This window comes from Heteronotia binoei, chromosome 4, assembly GCF_032191835.1.
Source record: "Heteronotia binoei isolate CCM8104 ecotype False Entrance Well chromosome 4, APGP_CSIRO_Hbin_v1, whole genome shotgun sequence".
NCBI lineage: Eukaryota > Metazoa > Chordata > Lepidosauria > Squamata > Gekkonidae > Heteronotia > Heteronotia binoei.
The window spans coordinates 7,890,644-7,908,347 of record NC_083226.1 but is presented as its reverse complement, the minus strand read 5'-3'; the positions used below and the strand labels follow the sequence as shown (position 1 = coordinate 7,908,347).

At 52.8% G+C, this 17,704-nt stretch overlaps 1 protein-coding gene across 1 annotated transcript in view; it reads right to left on the bottom strand.

Annotated features, from left to right (window-relative positions):
* Positions 1–1,837: 1,837 nt before the first annotated feature.
* The window catches only part of KRI1 (KRI1 homolog), a 28,313-nt gene continuing 12,446 nt past the window's right edge, over positions 1,838–17,704 (bottom strand). The window contains exons 10-19 of the mRNA XM_060236742.1: positions 13,562–13,670; positions 13,286–13,381; positions 12,941–13,111; positions 11,227–11,302; positions 9,926–10,038; positions 9,142–9,283; positions 7,430–7,560; positions 7,261–7,325; positions 3,520–3,615; positions 1,838–2,991 (exon numbers count right to left, since the gene is read on the bottom strand). Coding sequence (XP_060092725.1) covers positions 2,595–2,991; positions 3,520–3,615; positions 7,261–7,325; positions 7,430–7,560; positions 9,142–9,283; positions 9,926–10,038; positions 11,227–11,302; positions 12,941–13,111; positions 13,286–13,381; positions 13,562–13,670 — 1,396 coding nt within the window. The 3' untranslated portion in view covers positions 1,838–2,594. The remainder of the gene's footprint in view (positions 2,992–3,519; positions 3,616–7,260; positions 7,326–7,429; positions 7,561–9,141; positions 9,284–9,925; positions 10,039–11,226; positions 11,303–12,940; positions 13,112–13,285; positions 13,382–13,561; positions 13,671–17,704) is intronic.

Below are 17,704 nucleotides of genomic sequence, written 5' to 3'. Positions count from 1 at the left end.
TGGAGCTGGAGGCCTGTGGAGACGAGGCCTTCCTCGCAATGGCGGCCTGCGCGGAGCCCACCAAGCACTCCCAGACTCCCAAGTACTCACTGTCTGGTCAGGTGCCTGAGCAGCAGCAGCAGCAGGAGCAAGAGGGCGGCCACGAGCCAGGAGCGGTGCCTCCAGGCGGCAAAGGGCAGCCCGAAAGATTTCATGTCTCCAAGCGGTTCCCTGTGGGAAATGGGGGGACTTCTGGGGCACAGGCTCCCGGAGAGCCAAAGGTGTCCTCCGGTCTGACGGCCGAAGCCAAAGGCGGCTGCTGCTTCGGTGCCTTAAGCCTCTCAGCCTTATTTCACCTCTCTAAAGCCGCTCAGGACCTCTGCCGGCCAGCCAGGGGGCAGATGGAAGGGTGGGAGCCGCTGCCCCACATCCTCCAGGAGGCCAGAGGGGGGGAGGGTAATGCTCCCTCGAAGCTGCAGAGTCTTGGGAGCAAAAATTCTACTTTGTGAGCTGCTGCCATTAAAAGTTGTGAGCTGCTGCATATGCTAGTGCGCTCTGGGGGGGGGGAGTCATCCTTCCTGAGACAAAAAGGTGTGAGCTGGAGGCTAAAAACCTGTGAGCTGCCTCATGCTAACTTCAGCCTAGAGGGAACACTGGTGTGGGGGGGGCACCAGTCTCTCCACTCGTGTCACACGTAGGCGAGGAACGCTGCTTCCTGTCTGGCTGTCACTAGAAATGGGTTACTAAAACGGAACCGTTTGTACAAGGTGGGGGGCGGGGGGAGAAGCCAGAGATTTTGGTCCATCCAGCTGGTCCCTTTCCGACTGCCCCCTTGCTGGCCCCCCTCCTCCAACCTCCCCATGGACCTTCTTGATCCCCCCCCAGCAGCTGCTTCCCAACCCTCCCCCCCCCCCACAGACATATGAAGCTGCTGCCTTATACTTATGTCCAGCAAAGGCAGTCTTGTCTACTCCGACTGGCAGCGGCTCTCCAGGGTCTCAAGCGGAGGTTTTTCACACCTATTTGCCTGGACCCTTTTTTGGAGATGCCGGGGATTGAACCTGGGACCTTCTGCTTCCCAAGCAGATGCTCCAGCACTGAGCCACCGTCCCTTCCTTTAGAATTATGAATAGTATATATGAACATGCCTTCTACTGAATCAGACCCTCGGCCCATCGAAGTCAGTCTTGCCACCATCCCTCCCCTAAAGAATATGAACACATGAAACTGCCTTCTACTGAATCAGACCCCCCTCAGTCCATCCAAGCCAGCATTGTCTCCTCAGACTGGCAGCGGCTCTCCAGGGTCTCAAGCTGAGGTTTCTCACACCTATTTGCCTGGACCCTTTTTTGGAGATGCCAGGGACTGAACCTGGGACCTTCTGCTTCCCAAGCAGATGCTCTACCACTGAGCCACTGTCCCTCCCCGAACATATGAACATATGAAGCTGCCTTATACTGAATCAGACCCTCGGTCCATCAAAGTCAGTCTTGTCTTCTCAGACTGGCAGCGGCTCTCCAGGGTCTCAAGTTGAGGTTTTCCACACCTATTTGCCTGGACCCTTTTTAGTTGGAGATGCCGGGGATTGAACCGGGGACCTTCTGCTACCAGGCAGATGCTCTACCACTGAGCCACCGTCCCTCCCCTACTTTCCTACCCTCATGGACCAGCTGATCTGGGGGGAGGCTGGAGTGGAAAGGGCAGTCAGGAATCAGGGGCTGGGGTTGCTCAGCTCAGCAGCAGGCCTGGCCAGAAGCAGGAGGGAGGTGGGGGGGCTCAAGGCTTCTGTCCTCCAGCAAGGCATCCCCGGGGCTTTGTCCTGCAACCCACCCTGCAAGAGGCTGCTGGGGAGGCACCGTTTCATTTATTTTTTATTGACTTCATTAGACTTATCGCCTGCCCTCTCCCACAAATGGGCTCGGGGCAGTTACAACCATATAGGAAAATAGCACAGACATTAAAACATACAATCTAAAAAACAGATTTAAAACAGAACAAGATGCACTAACAGCCTCCAATGCTGCTCAAATGTCCTCTGTGTGCAGAAACAGATTTTCAGCTTCCGCCCCCTTTTCGGGACCCCCCCTGCATTTGCAGAAACGTTTGCACATGTTCACAACTGGCCCCACGGTGCAGGTTTTTTGAGCCGCACACTGAAGCCAAGTCTGGAATGGGACATGGTTTTCTTGGGCAGAAGGTGCACTTTTGGCAGGTGTGAGTGTGTGGGCAAGCAGTCCACTGGAGGGTGCCAGAATGGTTGGTGGCCAGTTCAAGAAACCCAATTCTGCAACAGCCGCACTTCCATCGATAAGGGCCGGAAAAAACAGGAGACAGTAGGGAGGCTCTTGGTGTGGATTGGCTCCCCCCCCTCTCTCAAAGCCATTCTTGTGCCCTAAGTGCTCTCTGGGCCACAGCAGGGCAGATGCTCCCTTTCTCTTGAAACCAGATGCAAATGGCCAAACCCCAATGCAGACGTGGCAGGAGACCAGAGGGAGTTCTCTGAGCAGCAAGGCCTCCACTGACCGCGGAGCACAGGAAGCAGGAGAGAGCATCTCTGGGGAGCACCAGCTGCCTCCCGCTTGGGTTCCAGGGCTGGCAGAACAGTTCTCCGGGGGTTACTTAGCCCCACTGGCCTTTCCGGGCTGCTTCTGCTTTTTCCTCTGCCTCTCCCGGAGCAGCTGGCGGTAGCGCAGGCGCTTGGGATTGAGACCATAGGCCTGGAGCCGGTGGCCGCTGAACTGGGAGCCCCCAACCCACACCTTTGCGCCCAGCAGCAGCCCCTTCTTCTTCCTGCCTCCTCTTCGCCTGGGACGGGGGGCCGTCGAGGAAGCCGCTGGGGCTGCCTTGCCCGCACCTGCAGCCAGAGCCGTCCCGGCAGCTCCACTCGCTTGCTGGAGAGCCTCCTTCTTGATGGGGGACAAGTCTTCAGAAGGCGGCTCCCGATGCTCCGTCTTCTGCTTCTTCCTCCCTTTCTTGCCTGGAGGTGCCTCGATGCTCTCCGCTTCTCCCGTGCTGCAGAGACGAAGCAGACAGATCTTTTAAGAGCCACAAACGGAATGGGATACAACCGCAAGGGAAGGCAGCAGTTGAATTTGTCTGCCGCCTTCTGCACCAAGGACCTCCCCTTGGGCAGGCAAGCATTAAGGAGCTAGCAACATGGGGCAGTGCAAACGGCACTGGAGGGGAAGCAGCTAGCGAGGGGAAGGGTCTTTTCTGAAACTGGTGCCAAGGAAGGAGGCTTCAGCACCTCCTCTGGAGGGCAGGGGGCTGTCTGATGAGTTTCCAACCCTTGTTTCCCCTCCCCTCTCCCTCTGTGGCTTGACTCACTCACCCATTATGGACCGCATTAAACAGCCACACTACAAAAGACACCGCTGGCTTTGCGGTCTGCCTTTGCAATCCATCTGGGATGCGTTATGCTGACAGGGTAGGAGCAGGACTTGGGGCAAAGGGTAAATAACTAGATTCCTTTGGAACCCCCCCCCCTTCCTTTTCTGGGGCCCTGAGCGCTCACACTGCGCAGTCCTCCAGGATACATACTCGGCCCAAAGGGATTTCAGAATCTGCTGCTTCTTCCAGGTGTTCTGGCCTTTCTGCTCGTAGGCCCTCTGGTCATGCAGCTCCTCCTTCTCAGACCTGCGTGGAAACCAGACACCCTGGTCAGGAACTCCTGAGCGTGGCTGAAGACCCCAACACAGACCCCACAGCTTTTGGGGAGGGATAGGGAGAGGACTGACGCAAGGGGCTCGAGGAGGCCAAGCTCAGAGACCCCGAGAAAGTCTTCTCCCAATTTGACAGCAAGTGAGCAAAATCACAATGTCGTCTTTGTTGAGCTACAATTAAATAATCCAGATTCTCTCTTGGACTATGTTGTCGATATACTACATCAAGCTACATCATGTAGTAATTGTGAGACACACCATGAAGATGGATCAAGATAGTGTTACTCACTAGCCATGTTAGACTAACCAGCCGTGTTAGACTAACATGGCTACTCATGTTAGTCCAGGGGTGGGGAACCTCCATCCCGAGGGCCGAGGTCACTTGGCGTGGCTCTTCGGGATTGCTGGGCCGAACTGAGCCATGTGGTAGCCTCCCTGGGGCCTGGCTGGCCAGCGAGGATCATGGGGCCCAGCCACGCTGTGCAGCAGCCTCCCCAGGGCCAGGCAGGGATCACGGGGCCCAGATGTACTGAGCGGCAACCTCCCTGGGGCCTGGCTGGCCAGCAAGGATCGGGGGGCCCAGCCGCGCTGTGCAGCAGCCTCCCCACGGCCAGGCAGGGATCACAGGGCCCAGATGTACTGTGCGGCAGCCTCCCTGGGGCCTGGCTGGCCGGTCAGAATTGCTGCAGGGCCTGGAAAAGTTACTGTCACATTTCAGTTTGCACTTGATTATCCCAGAGGGTGTGGCCTAATATGCTAATATTAGGGGATGTGATCTAATATGCTACTGAGTTCTTGCTGGGCTTTTTCAACAAAAAAGCCCTGGACCTATGCATTTGCATAGGGTGGCGGGCCGTGTGTGTGCGCGCACGCCAGATTAGGCTCTCCCCGCATGACTTCAAATAGAAAAACAATTATTTGCATTAATTTTGCTGGCCTGAATCATTCTCCCTCGGCGGAGCACTGTTTTTTTAAGTTGATCATTTTTTATGGCCTACAAATGATGTTATAAATATCCATACGGCCCGTGGCAGAAAAAAGGTTCCCCACCCCTGCGCTAGTCTAACACGGTCTAAAAAAAAATGGCTACTCAGAAAAAGCGAGGTATCAGAAAAAGGCAGCAGTGACTCACAAAAGCTCATGCCTGGCCACAAAATTTGTCAGCCTTTAAGAGGCAACTGGGCTCTTTTCTACTTACTGCGAGACACGCCATTTGTCTTTCAGCGTGCACCTGCTTCAAATTCATTACGCTTACACTGGATTAAAAAGATTAGTGGTTCATGTTGGTCTTCTCAGTAATCTATTTTGCCTGAATCAAAAAAAGGCACTACCAACGGACACTGAATAATTCCCTCGATCAAGTTATCCTTTAAAATTTTCAATTATTTACCTAAAGTAGTCCGGGTGGGGTGGGGCGGGGTGAGAGCGCTCAAAGCACATTTTGTAAGTTTTACTCCCGAGTTTTTAAAATGTCATATTCTTCCAATCCGTTGTTAGTGCTTAGCACACCTGCATGAGCACGTGACACGGCTTTCTAGTCCATCAGAGCCTTGGCCCACCTGGGCCGGCATCATCTCCTCAGATAGCAACAGCTCTCCAGATCGCCTCACCTATGGCCTGACCCATGCCGCTGGAGACGGAACCTGGCCCCTTCCGGCGTGCCAAGCAGAACCCTCCCACTGAGTCACGGCTCCTCTCAAGAGGCTCGGGGGCCGCCCTGTCTCTCCTGAGCATCTGCCTCTCATGTCAGGAAATGGAGAAGGCCACGGCCCAGCGAGGGTTCCTACCTTGACACTTCATCGGATTTCTACCCCAGCCTCCCCGCCGAGGCAGGCTCAGGGCGGCTCACAGCATAAAACCACAACAAACAATTCAAATCCATACAGTATTATACAATTTCACACTCAATCATTAAAACAGTCAAAAATGATTTGGTGCCAGCCTTTTTGATGTTGTATCATTTCAATGGCGACAGGATTTCTTCCATTTCCCTACAGTACAGGCTCAGCGTCAGTTAAACGCCAACTGGAAGAGAGCGGTCTCGCAGGCCCTGCGGAACTGCGCAAGGTCCCGCAAGGCCCTCCCTTCCTCCGGCAGTGCAACTGAGAAGGCTCTCTCTCTAGTGGGCTTTAGTTTGGCCTCCCTCGGCCCAGGGATTGCGAATAGATTTTGAAATCCAGATCTAAATACCCAACTGGGGAACGTGTGGGGAGAGACGGTCCCTAAGGCAGGCAGGTCCTAGGCCACTGAAACAACCTTGAAACAACCACTGGAGGATTTGGAAAACAGGTAAGATGTCAGCCTCCCTGGGGTGCGGTGCAGCGCTGTGTGCCTCCCTGGGGTGCAGGCCTCTGCAGTGGTTTCTGCTGTCCAAGGGCTAACCGGCACAGGGCGAAATGGCATGAGGGGAGTCAGGCAGCCTGCCACCTACCCAAAAAAGGGGCTCTTTGGCTGACCCCCTACCTCCTGGAGCCACCCCCCACCCACCTTGTGAGAATTTCATACGCTATTGATCACCTACCACAAATGGCTGGGTTTATTAATTCCACCCCCCACGAGGAAGACCCATCACCCAGTTTGATTGGGTTTTTAAACTGAAACATGCACAGACACCAAAACGCCAACCTAAACTAGTTGAAGAGCAAGAATCTAGTAGCACCCAAGAACAACATTTGTGGCGACTGTGGTACAAGCTTCCATGCGTCACCGCTCCCAAAGTCAGAGGGCACAAAAGCTCCTCCCCTGCCCCACATTTCGTCAGACTTGAAGGTGTTGCCAGACTCCTGCTCTTTTCTGCTGCTACAGACAGGTCTCCAGATGGTCTCCACCAGTCCTTAGCACACGACTTAAGATCACACCTAAACCAAAAGTCGGCCTGCCTATTAGGTGACCATAGGGCCAGTCCTCTGCCCATCCGGACTAGGGCCGTAGCCAGGACTTCAGGTTTGGTGGGGCCCACAGCAGGAGTTGTTGTTTGGGGGGGAGGGGGCTGGGGGCCCACCCGTTTTGGCAGCCCTGGGCTCTCAGCACGGCAAGCTGCCTTGAGTCCCACAAGCTAACCCACCACCCTCACGCCTGGGCAGGCACAGCAGCTCTGCTCCCCCCACCCCTTTCTTCTGTGCCCCTCTCTCAGAGACAGAGACCTCTTGACTCTCCACCCCCCCCCACCCAAACTTTGCTCTGCAAGGTGTGTTAGGGAAGGGGAGAGAAAAAAGCGAGAAGACCAGCAGCAACGCTACTCCTTGTTCAGAGCGGCAGTGAGCAAAGGGGACGGATTGGGGGCCCTCCAATGCAGGGGCCATATTGTTGGGAGGGGGAGTGGAAAGGGTGGGCCTGGCCCCTCCCAGGCCCCCCTGCAGCTACGAGCCTGATCCGGACACACACTGCTTCTTACGCTTTCCTTCATAACCCACTCATGGTCACTAATTCTAGCCCAAGAGACACCTTGAATGCTTTGCAAAACCAGGTGGGAGCTCTGATGCTTGTGGTGCCCTGGAGTCCTCACCCTCACGCCACCCTCCACTCATGCCCAGGAGTGCCCCCAGTCTTCTAGGAGCTCCAGCCACCAGTGGCCATTGCAGCCACTGTCCGCAGCACCGCTTCCCCCTCCTTCCCTCACCTGAACATGCAAGTCTTCCGCAGAGAACACCAGCGGTTCAGCTCCTTGTCGTCAGCGGCCAAGATCTTGGGGGGGGGGGGGGAGAAAGTTGTGTGAGACTTTGTGCTCCAGACACTGCTCAAGTACGGAGGGCGTCGGACACTCCCCCCGCCCCCTCCGAAACGGCTACCTCTTCTGTGGAGAGGCCGTAGCCGCAGGGAACCACGCTGCGGTACTTGAAGCGACACGGCAGGTCCCCGATCAGATCCTCGTAGTCGAGGCGGTAGAACTCGTCCAGGTATTGCTCAAACGTCTCGCTGGCTGCAGGAACAAAAACAGTCCAAGGAGTGGCTTTCATCAGAGCGCGGAGGCTGTGCTGTTCCCTCCAGCGGCCCCTCAGCCCCTTCAAGCGACCCAAACGCTGAAGCTCTGCCCTGCCAGCCACACACCCATGGCTGAGCTTAGTCCTTTCAACTCAGAAGATGATCATGGCTCCTCTAGCGGGTCTACACGGCTGGAGGCACCGCACAGTCTGCTCACCTCCTGTTTCTTGAAGCTGGAGAGCTAGAAGAGGGTCGAGAGGCCACGGCCATTTCACCCAAATGTGAAAGGGCCAGCCTTCATGACACCAGAGAGCAGGCAGCTGTGAAGGCTGGATTTTGCATCTCAGAAGAAGGAATGTGTGTCCAGTGTCCAGCCACAGCAGTCTTACAATGACTCCCATGCAGTGTTCCCTCTCAGCTGAGTTAGCGGGAGCTAGCTTACTGATTTTTAGCCTCCATAAGAACATAAGAGAAGCCATGTTGGATCAGGCCAGTAGCCCCTCCAGTCCAACACTCTGAGTCACATAAGAACATAAGAGAAGCCATGTTGGATCAGGCCAATGGCCCATCCAGTCCAACACTCTGTGTCACATAAGAACATAAGAGAAGCCATGTTGGATCAGGCCAATGGCCCATCCAGTCCAACACTCTGTGTCACACAAGAACATAAGAGAAGCCATGCTGCATCAGGCCAATGGCCCATCCAGTCCAACACTCTGTGTCACACAAGAACATAAGGGAAGCCATGTTGGATCAGGCCAGTGGCCCATCAAGTCCAACACTCTGTGTCACATAAGAACATAAGAGAAGCCATGTTGGATCAGGCCAATGGCCCATCCAGTCCAACACTCTGTGTCACATAAGAACATAAGAGAAGCCATGTTGGATCAGGCCAATGGCCCATCCAGTCCAACACTCTGTGTCACACAAGAACATAAGAGAAGCCATGCTGCATCAGGCCAATGGCCCATCCAGTCCAACACTCTGTGTCACACAGTGGCCAAAATACACACACACTGTGGCTAATAGCCACTGATAGACCTCTGCTCCATATTTTTATCCAAAGCTGGCTATGCTTGTAGCCACCACCTCCTCCTGCGGCAGTGAATTCCACACGTTAATCACCCTTTGGGTGAAGAAGGACTTCCTTCTCTCTGCTCTCAGCCGACTGCTCAGCCATTTTATGGAGTGCCCAGGAGTTCTTGTCTTGTGAGAAAGGGAGAAAAGTACTTCTCTTTCTACCTTCATCTCATGCATAATTTTGCAAACCTCTACCCTGTCACCCTTCAATTAGCTTCTCCAAGCTAAAGAGCCGTAAGCACTTTGCTCTTTCCTCACAGGGAAGGTGTCCCACCCCCTTCATCATGCTAGTTGCCCTTTTCTGATGTTGCAATAACTTTTTTGGATTCATTGACCAGAACTGTGCACAGTATTCCCAATGAGGCTGCACCACAGAGTGATCCAGGGGCGTTATGATACTGGCTGATTTGTTTTCAGTCCCGTTCTTAATCATCCCCGGCGTAGCACTGGCCTTTTTCATCGCCATTTGCCATCAACTCAGTACAACAAAGGGTCTTACCCGGGTCAAAGGGTTTTTTCTCTTTCTGGAGGGCTTCTGCAAACTGCGACCGGCACTTCTTCTTGCCTAGCAGGGGGGCCTCCAGCCTCCGCTTCTTTTTAGAAGAAACAGGCTGCTGAGTGGGGTCATAGTCAGCATCCATCTGGGGGGGGGGGGGGGGGGGAACAAGCAGAAGAGGCAGAGGAATGACCACAGATGCTGAGTGGGGGGAGCATAGCAAGCACCCCTGGGTCGTCTCTTTTGGCCCTCCAGGCAGGCAAGAGAGATGGACGACTATACAGTTCTGGGCCTACACCCAGGAGCCAGAAACCCAGTTCTCTGCAACTCCACGGCTGGTCTCTCTCTGGCCTTCAAGCAAGCCACTGCCAGTGGAAAGAACTCAGCAATCACATCGCAGGGAGGCTCACTTCGCTTGAGAAAGACTCCTGCAAAACACAGCTCTCGTTGATCTCTGGAACGCTGAGCAGGTGGTAGAGCAGATCTACACAGCATAGAGGCTTGGCAGGGGAGCTTGCGAGGAGTAAGGGGGGGGGGTCACTGTTCCAGCCACTTCCATGGCTGCTTCCATTTGCTGTCAGATGCCATAACTGCTGGCCCCGATCTTCAACTGCAGACAGCCCAACGCACCTCGTTCTGGCCAAAGATTCTTTCCCCCAGCATTTGCCTGCCTGGTCTCCCATGGGCACTTCTGCCAGCCTCTACAGCACTGGAGTGACAGGATCAAGGAGCAGCACCTCCCACTAGTCTCTCCCCCCCCCCCAAGTAAAAATACAAACAGACATACCACAAAGTCCGGATCCTCGCAGTGCGGCTGGTGTTCCTCCATCAGCAGCAGGGAAGCCTCCGCTTTGGACTCAGGGCCACCCTCTCCGGTCCACTTATCCCAATTCCACTCATCTTGATGGGGAGAGATTAAAAGATCTGTGTGTTTTTGTTTGCAAAGCAATGGCTCTAGTTGCGTTCAGTTTTGGGCAGCACAGTTTAAGAAGGATACAGAGAAGTTGGAACATGTCCAGAGGAGAGCAATGAAGATGGTGAGGGGTCTGGAGACCAAGTTCTAAGAGGAAAGGGCGAAGGCCTGGAGAGGAGATGACTGAGAGGTGATATGGTGGTATTGAGAGTACTCAAAGGGCTGTCACATCATTCTAGAGGGTGGTGTGGACTTGTTTTCTGTGGCCCCAGAAGGGCAAACAAGAACCAGTCAGTTGAAATCAAATCAAAAGAGCTTTTGGCTAAACTTTAGGAAGAACTTTCCGACAGAGCGGTTCCTCAGTGGAAGTTTCCTCATGAGGTGGTGGGCTCCCCCTCTTTGGAGGTTTTTAAACAGAGACCAGAAGGCAGCAAGGGCTGCATCAGTGCTTAGTTATAGTTGCCCTTTCTGACACACTCAGAGAAATGCCATTTGCCACTTTGGGGTCAAGAAGCAATTCAGGCCAGTTTGGCTAGGGATCCTGGAGGGTTTTTTTGCCATCTTTTCAGCATGGAGCAGTGGTCCCTAGGGGTGTGTGTGGGGGGAGGCAGTTGTAAATTTCCTGCCGTGTGCAAGGGGTTGTACTAGATGACCCTGGATATTCCTTTCAACTCTATGATTCTCTGTACAGGCAGCTTCTCTAAGAGGTTTTCAAGCTTAATCTGAGCAACACAGAGCTTCCTAATACTCTACAATAGTCCATAGTCATATTGCTTCAACGGAGCAATATTGCTTCAACTGACCAGAGACACCTCCAGTACCTGCAGTAGGTGTGTGAAAGCACTCCCCCTCTCACAAACTGATACAAACCAGTTAGAAAGTCTATGCGCAGACCAAGATGGCCAAGGGCAGCCCAGCATCCTCCCACATTCCATAGCAGCAGGCAGAGGAATTTAGGAGTCCAGCAGCCATGGCTGTTTGGTTTCCCCGTCAACCAAATGTGGCAGTCCCATTTACCCATCACAGGACGTGCCTGTTGAACTTCCCTTTGCGAATTTGTCCAGTTCCTCCTTTTGAAAAAGCCAATGGCTCCAACATGAGGACTGTAAGGCTGCCATCAAGGTTTCATCCAGTCACTGCCCACTCATCCCCTCAGCCCAAAACTTCCTACACACCATCACTTCCATCCTCCGTCTCAAACTGGGGCTTCTCTTCCTCGTTGATGCCGTAATAGTCGTCGCCAAAGAGCTCCTACAGAAGAAAAACAGAAGCCTTCAAGAACTGGCTCTCCTCCAGGAAGGAGGCCCTGATTCACACGACCCTTCGCGGGGGAGGAAACATGTCTGAGGTCTTTTCCCAGAAGCTGCTTGTGTTAAAACGCTGCTTTAAGAACATAAGAGAAGCCATGTTGGATCAGGCCAATGGCCCATCCAGTCCAACACTCTGTGTCACAGAAGAACATAAGCCATGTTGGATCAGGCCAGTGGCCCATCCAGTCCAACACTCTGTGTCACATAAGAACATAAGAGAAGCCATGTTGGATCAGGCCAGTGGCCCATCCAGTCCAACACTCTGTGTCACACAGTGGTAAAAAAAAACCCAGATGCCATCAGTGGGGTCAGGACACTAGAAGACCTCCCACTGTGCCCCGCCCAAAACACCAAGACTACAGAGCATCACTTGCCCCAGACAGAGAATTCCAACAATATGCTCTGGCTAATAGCCACTGATGGACCTCTGCTCCATATGCTTGTTGGACAAACATAGGGTAATTAAACCATGGAATTCACTGCCACAGGGCATCTGTGGGCATCTGTGGAATTGTGACCCAGGGTGGTGGGTGCAGCCACAGGAGGCAAAGCCAACCAAAAAACGGCTGCTGCTGCTACCAAAGCACAGCCAATTAAATCACCAGTGACCAATTAGAAGTCTTGGTGGGCAAAAGCCCCACCTAACCCCACACACTTCCTAAAAACACTCGGTGAGTGTCAGAGGAAGTGCTGGGGGGCACCATGACCCCTGGCCTAGGCAGCCAATCAGCTCCTTGACTTTATGCAGAGACCAGGCTGCCTTGCCTTTGTGAAGCCCTGAGTGTTCTGGAGCATGAAGGAAGGTTAAAGCGCTTGGGGCTCTTTGGCTTGGAGAAACGTCGACTGCGGGGTGACATGATAGAGGTTGACAAGATTATGCATGGGATGGAGAAGGTAGAGAAAGAAGTCCTTTTCTCCCTTTCTCACAATGCAAGAACTCGTGGGCATTCGATGAAATCGCTGAGCAGTCAGGCTAGAACGGATAAAAGGAAGTCGCTTCTTCACCCAAAGGGTGATTAATAATAATAATAATAAATTTTATTTGTATCCCGCCCTCTCCACCTCGGCAGGCTCAGGGCGGCTAACAACATTTCATAAAAACATACAATAATAGATAAAACCTTTAAATTTAACAATATAACACCATTAAATTTAACAACATTAAAAACCAGTCAATACAGTTAAATAACTTGGTCTGACAGTGCTGATGGTGTTTGACGCTAGTTCTGCCAGTTTATACACAGCGGTATAGGTCTTTAGAGCCGATTAATACCTGGAATTCACTACCACAGGAGGTGGTGGCAGCTACAAGCTTAGCCAGCTTCAAGAGGGGATTGAATCAACATATGGAGCAGAGGTCCATCAGTGGCCATTAGCCACAGCGTATTGTTGGAACTCTCTGTCCGGGGCAGTGATGTTCTGTATTCTTGGCATCTAGTGTCCTGGGGGTTTTTTGCACTGTGTGACAGAGTGTTGGCCTGGGTGGCCACTGGCCTGATCCAACATGGCTTCTCTTATGTTCTTATACTGTGTGAACATACTCCGTTTCCACCTCAAGCAGCAGGGACTGTGCCCTCACCTCCATGAGCTGGTCATGCTGGGCAGGGTCAAAGTCTGTTTCCAGGTGCCCCTCCTCGAAGGGATTGCTTTCGCTGCCCGTGATCTCACGTAGCTTCTCCAGTCGCTGCAGGATCTCCTGACGCTTCAGATTCTTCAGCTGCTTCAGCTCCTCCTGCTTGCGTTCCCTGGCCTTCGAGAGGAACAACACACAGCATTAAGTGGACAGGTCGCAGACTGGGTCATCCTAGCACCTAGGCCCACATGAGGCTAAAGCCCAACAGAGCCGGACCCCCAGAGATAGAACTCATTATGCAGACCCCCAGAGATAGAACTCATTATGCAGACCCCCAGAGATAGAACTCACTTTTCTCTTGCGCTCACAGATCTCCAAGCGCTTTTCTTTCCGGCGCTCGTCTTTCTGTCGCACAGAAGTTGCGATAGTGCGAGGATGTGACTGCACCTGGAGGGGAGGGAGGGTGGACAGAGGAAGAGGAGTTAGCAGGGCGTTCGTTCTTGCATCCCTTCCAATGAGAAGCCCAAAGTCCCAGTCTCCGGACCAAGGCCACTCTGACCGACTTCCCCTCTGCCCAATCAGAAGGCCCTCAAAGAGCCCCATGTGAGCTAAGGAAGCTGTTCTCACCAGCTGGGCCTGAGGCTCCTCAAAGCGGAAGTTGTACTTGTGTTCGAAGTCCTCTTGCTTCCTGAGAAAGAGCTCGCCCTCATCGGAGGAGTCGGACATGGCTGGCTGCCTGTGGCAGGAGAAGGAAGGGAAACATCAGGCCAAGAGCAGAGGGCCAAACTCCCCAGCATCTCAATCTCCGGCAGAAGGGGAAGCCTGAGTGTCTGGGGGCACCCTGAAGACCGACAAAGTTCTTCTGGGAAGGTTTTGTGTGCAGGCACGGCACTGAAACAGACTTCCCTCAAGCCTGACATGTTAGCTGCCAGGAAGGGCTAGTTAAGTCAAGATGACTAGCCCCTCCTGGCAACCAACCGCTCTCCCAGCTATATGTAAGGCTTGAGGAAACCTGCTTCAGCGTATCCGAAGAGGTGGGCATGCCCATGGAAGCTCATACCCAGAATTAAACTGCGTGAGTCTTCAAAGCGCCCCTGGCCTCAAACTCTGCTCTACTGCTTCAGACCAATATGGCTGCCCAACTCGATCCACCTCATGTAAGTCATAATGCAAGTCAGTGTGCGATTGCAATAAAAAAGGCCAACGCCATGCTGGGAATTATTAGGAAGGGAATGGAAAACAAATCAGCCAGTATCATAATGCCCCTGTATAAATCGATGGTGCGGACTCATTTGGAGTACTGTGTGCAGTTCTGGTCACCGCACCTCAAAAAGGATATTATAGCATTGGAGAAAGTCCAGAAAAGGGCAACTAGAATGATTAAAGGGCTGGAGCACTTTCCCTATGAAGAAAGGATGAAACGCTTGGGACTCTTTAGCTTGGAGAAACGTCGACTGCGGGGTGACATGATAGAGGTTTACAAGATAATGCATGGGATGGAGAAAGTAGAGAAAGAAGTCCTTTTCTCCCTTTCTCACAACACAAGAACTCGTAGGCATTCGATGAAATTGCTGAGCAGACAGGTTAAAACGGATAAAAGGAAGTACTTCTTCACCCAAAGGGTGATTAACATGTGGAATTCACTGCCACAGGAGGTGGTGGCGGCCACAAGCATGGCCACCTTCAAGAGGGGTTTAGATAAAAATATGGAGCAGAGGTCCATCAGTGGCTATTAGCCACAAAAAAATTTTGCCACTGTGTGACAGAGTGTTGGACTGGATGGGCCATTGGCCTGATCTAACATGGCTTCTCTTATGTTCTTATGCAATAAAGATGAACGTAAAGCTACCTTACAGTGAATCAGACCCTCAATCCTTCTCAGTCGGTATTTTCTACTGCAGCTGCTCTCCAAGGTCTTTCATATCACCTACTGTCTGGCCTTTTAAAGTGGAGATGCTGAGGATTGAACCTGAGACCTTCTGCAGGCCTCGCAGATGCTCTCACCGATGAGCCACAGAATCCATGACGTTCGTGAAACAGACAACCAGATGGTGGGGAGGCTTACAGAATAAGCAAGATCCCAGTTCCAGAGAAGTCAGCCGGGTCAGTCTGTTGCTGCAAAATAGTAAGGAGTCCAGTGGCACCTTTAAAACTAACAAATTTTATTGTAGCATACGCTTTCGAGAAGCACAGCTCTCTTCATCAGATGCATCTGTGTTAATCCAAAGCTTATGCTACAATAAAAGGTTAATCGTAAAGGTGCTACGGGACTCTTTACTAGAATCCAGCAACTAATCCCTGGGAGAAATCGGCTGCTGGCAAAGGAACCTCTCATCCAGCCCTCAGTCTTCCAGTTTAGAAAAGAGATGACCGATGGGGGACATGATAGAAGTTTATAGAATCACGCGTGGGGTGGAGACAGCGGACAGAACTTTTTCTCCCTCTCCAAATACGAGAGTTTGAGGGCATCCAGTGACGCTGACGGGCAGTAAGTTCAGGAGACACAAAAGGAAACACTACTTTACAGGGAGAGATTAAAGCAGGGGATTCACTGCCAGAGAATGTAGCCACGGGAATAAACAGCTTTCAAAGGGGACCGGACAGATTCCTGGAGCCCTGGTGACTGAGGGGAACCTCCCCATTCAGAGGCACTGATCATCTGAGTGCCAGAGCCAGGAGGCCACATCAGGGAAAGGCCTCAGCCTCAACGCCCTGCTGTTGGCTGTTCAGAGGAACTCGTTGGCCACAGTGTGAGACAGGAGGCTGGACTAGGTGGACCACTGGTTTGATCCAGCAGGGCTCTTCTGATGTTCTGAGTCCAATACTATAGCTCAGAGATGTCAAACATGCGGCCCAGAGGGCCGAATCAGGCCCCTGGACAGCTGCTATCAGGCCCCTGAGCAAACGGCTCGTCTACTTCCTTCTCCCTCTCTCTTGCTTTGTCCTGCATCGCTGCTTGCTTTGGAAGGCTCGCTCCATCGTGCAGGAACTAGAGAGCAAAGCCTCTATTTTCTCCGTTGGTCGAGGCTCCTCCCCCTCCTGGTCCCCTGGGGAGGGAGGGAAAGAGCCAGAGCTTCCTTTGCCCAGTTCCCTGGATCCCATGGGAGAAATACAACGAAAGCACCTTGAAGACCAACGAGTGCTAATGTTTTAAGCATGCTTTTATTTTATTTTTATTTAAATCTTTAATTCTGTTTGCCTGTGTCCATCATAAAGTGTATATCTCCGCTACCCAATCTCAAATAGGTACGCACGTGGCCCGGCCCGACACGGCCCAACAAGGTCTCAGCCCTCATGAGTTTGACACCTCTGTTCTAACTGCTTCTCCACACTGGCTCTCAGCTGATTGGTGGGTCAGTAGTGATGGGGAGATGTCTTTCCAAACCCAGTTTTATTCCTCTGCCAGCTGGAGCAGAGAATGCGGGTCCCCAGAGGTCACGGCCTGTAGGATTCCACCTGGCTCAGCTCTGCTCTTCTCTGTGTCTCCTGGTAATAAGCCAGGTCATCCCTCAAGGCCGCTGCTATAATTGGGCAGGACAACAAAACCTCCTCCAAGGCAGCCAATGGGAGTGAGAGGCAGATCTCTGGGAGGCCTGCACATCGATACAAATGATGGGACTATAGTTACTCTGTTGTTGCATCTAGTTGTTGCTCTAAGGACCTGGGGGGGGGGGGGAAGGCAGCAAAAGGAGGGGAGCTTCTGGCATTCCCAGATAACTGGTGTCCGGCAGCAGGCATGGGGAAAGACCTGGTTCTGCCTGAGACCCACGAGGGCCAATGCCAGTCAACCCAGAGCAACCCCATCCTGCTATACCAACACCTGATCACTCAGTCCTCGTTTCATCACTTCCTCAACTCCTGCTTTTAAAAATTTCCATCCCTTATACCCCACCCCACCCCGCCTTTCTCCCCACTGGGAACTGAAGTGGCACACAGCACTCTCTCATCTCCTCCATTTCCCCCTTTTACAACAACCCTGTGAGGTAGGCTAAGGTGAGCGTGACTGGCCAAAGATCACAGAGCGAATTTCCAGGGCAGGGAACGGAACCTGTGTCTCCCAGACCCTAGTCCAACACTCTAGTTCAGAGGTGTCAAATGTGCGGCCTGGGGGCCAGATCAGGCACCCGGAGGGTCCCTATCAGGCCTGCAAGCAAGTTTGCTTCCTTCTCCCCCTCTGTTTCCTTCTGTGTCACAGCTTGCTTTGCCAGGCTTGCTCAACTGTACAGGCGCTGCAGAACAAAGCCTCTATTTTCTCCATTGGCTGAGGCTCCTCACTTGGGGCGGAAAGGGGAGGGAGGGATAGCTTGCTTTGCCAGGCTCTCTCAATTACACAGCAGAGCTACTGAGACAAGCCTCTCTTCCTTTTATTGGCTGAGGCTCCATTCCCGCCTCATTCCCTGGGGAGGGAGGGAAAGAGCCAGAACTTCCTTTGCTCAGTTCTCTCAATCACACAGGAGATATACAAAATCTTTAATTGTGTTTGTCTGTGTCCTTTATAACGTTTATATCTCCGCTATTTGGCATTACATTTTGACACATATGGCCTGGCCCAACAAGGTCTCATTTATGTCAAATCCGGCACTCATGAGTTCGATGCCCCTGCTCTAGTGGCCACACTACACTGGCTCTTTCCCCAACCTTTCTCCTGCATCTCCCTTCCTGTCTGTTCCCATTCCCCCTCTCCTCCGCTTCCCCCTTCATCACAAGTTGCCTGGCTTTCCTCCTTCCAGCCCTCTCCCAGGGCACCGCAGCCTTCCTGCACCTCACCTC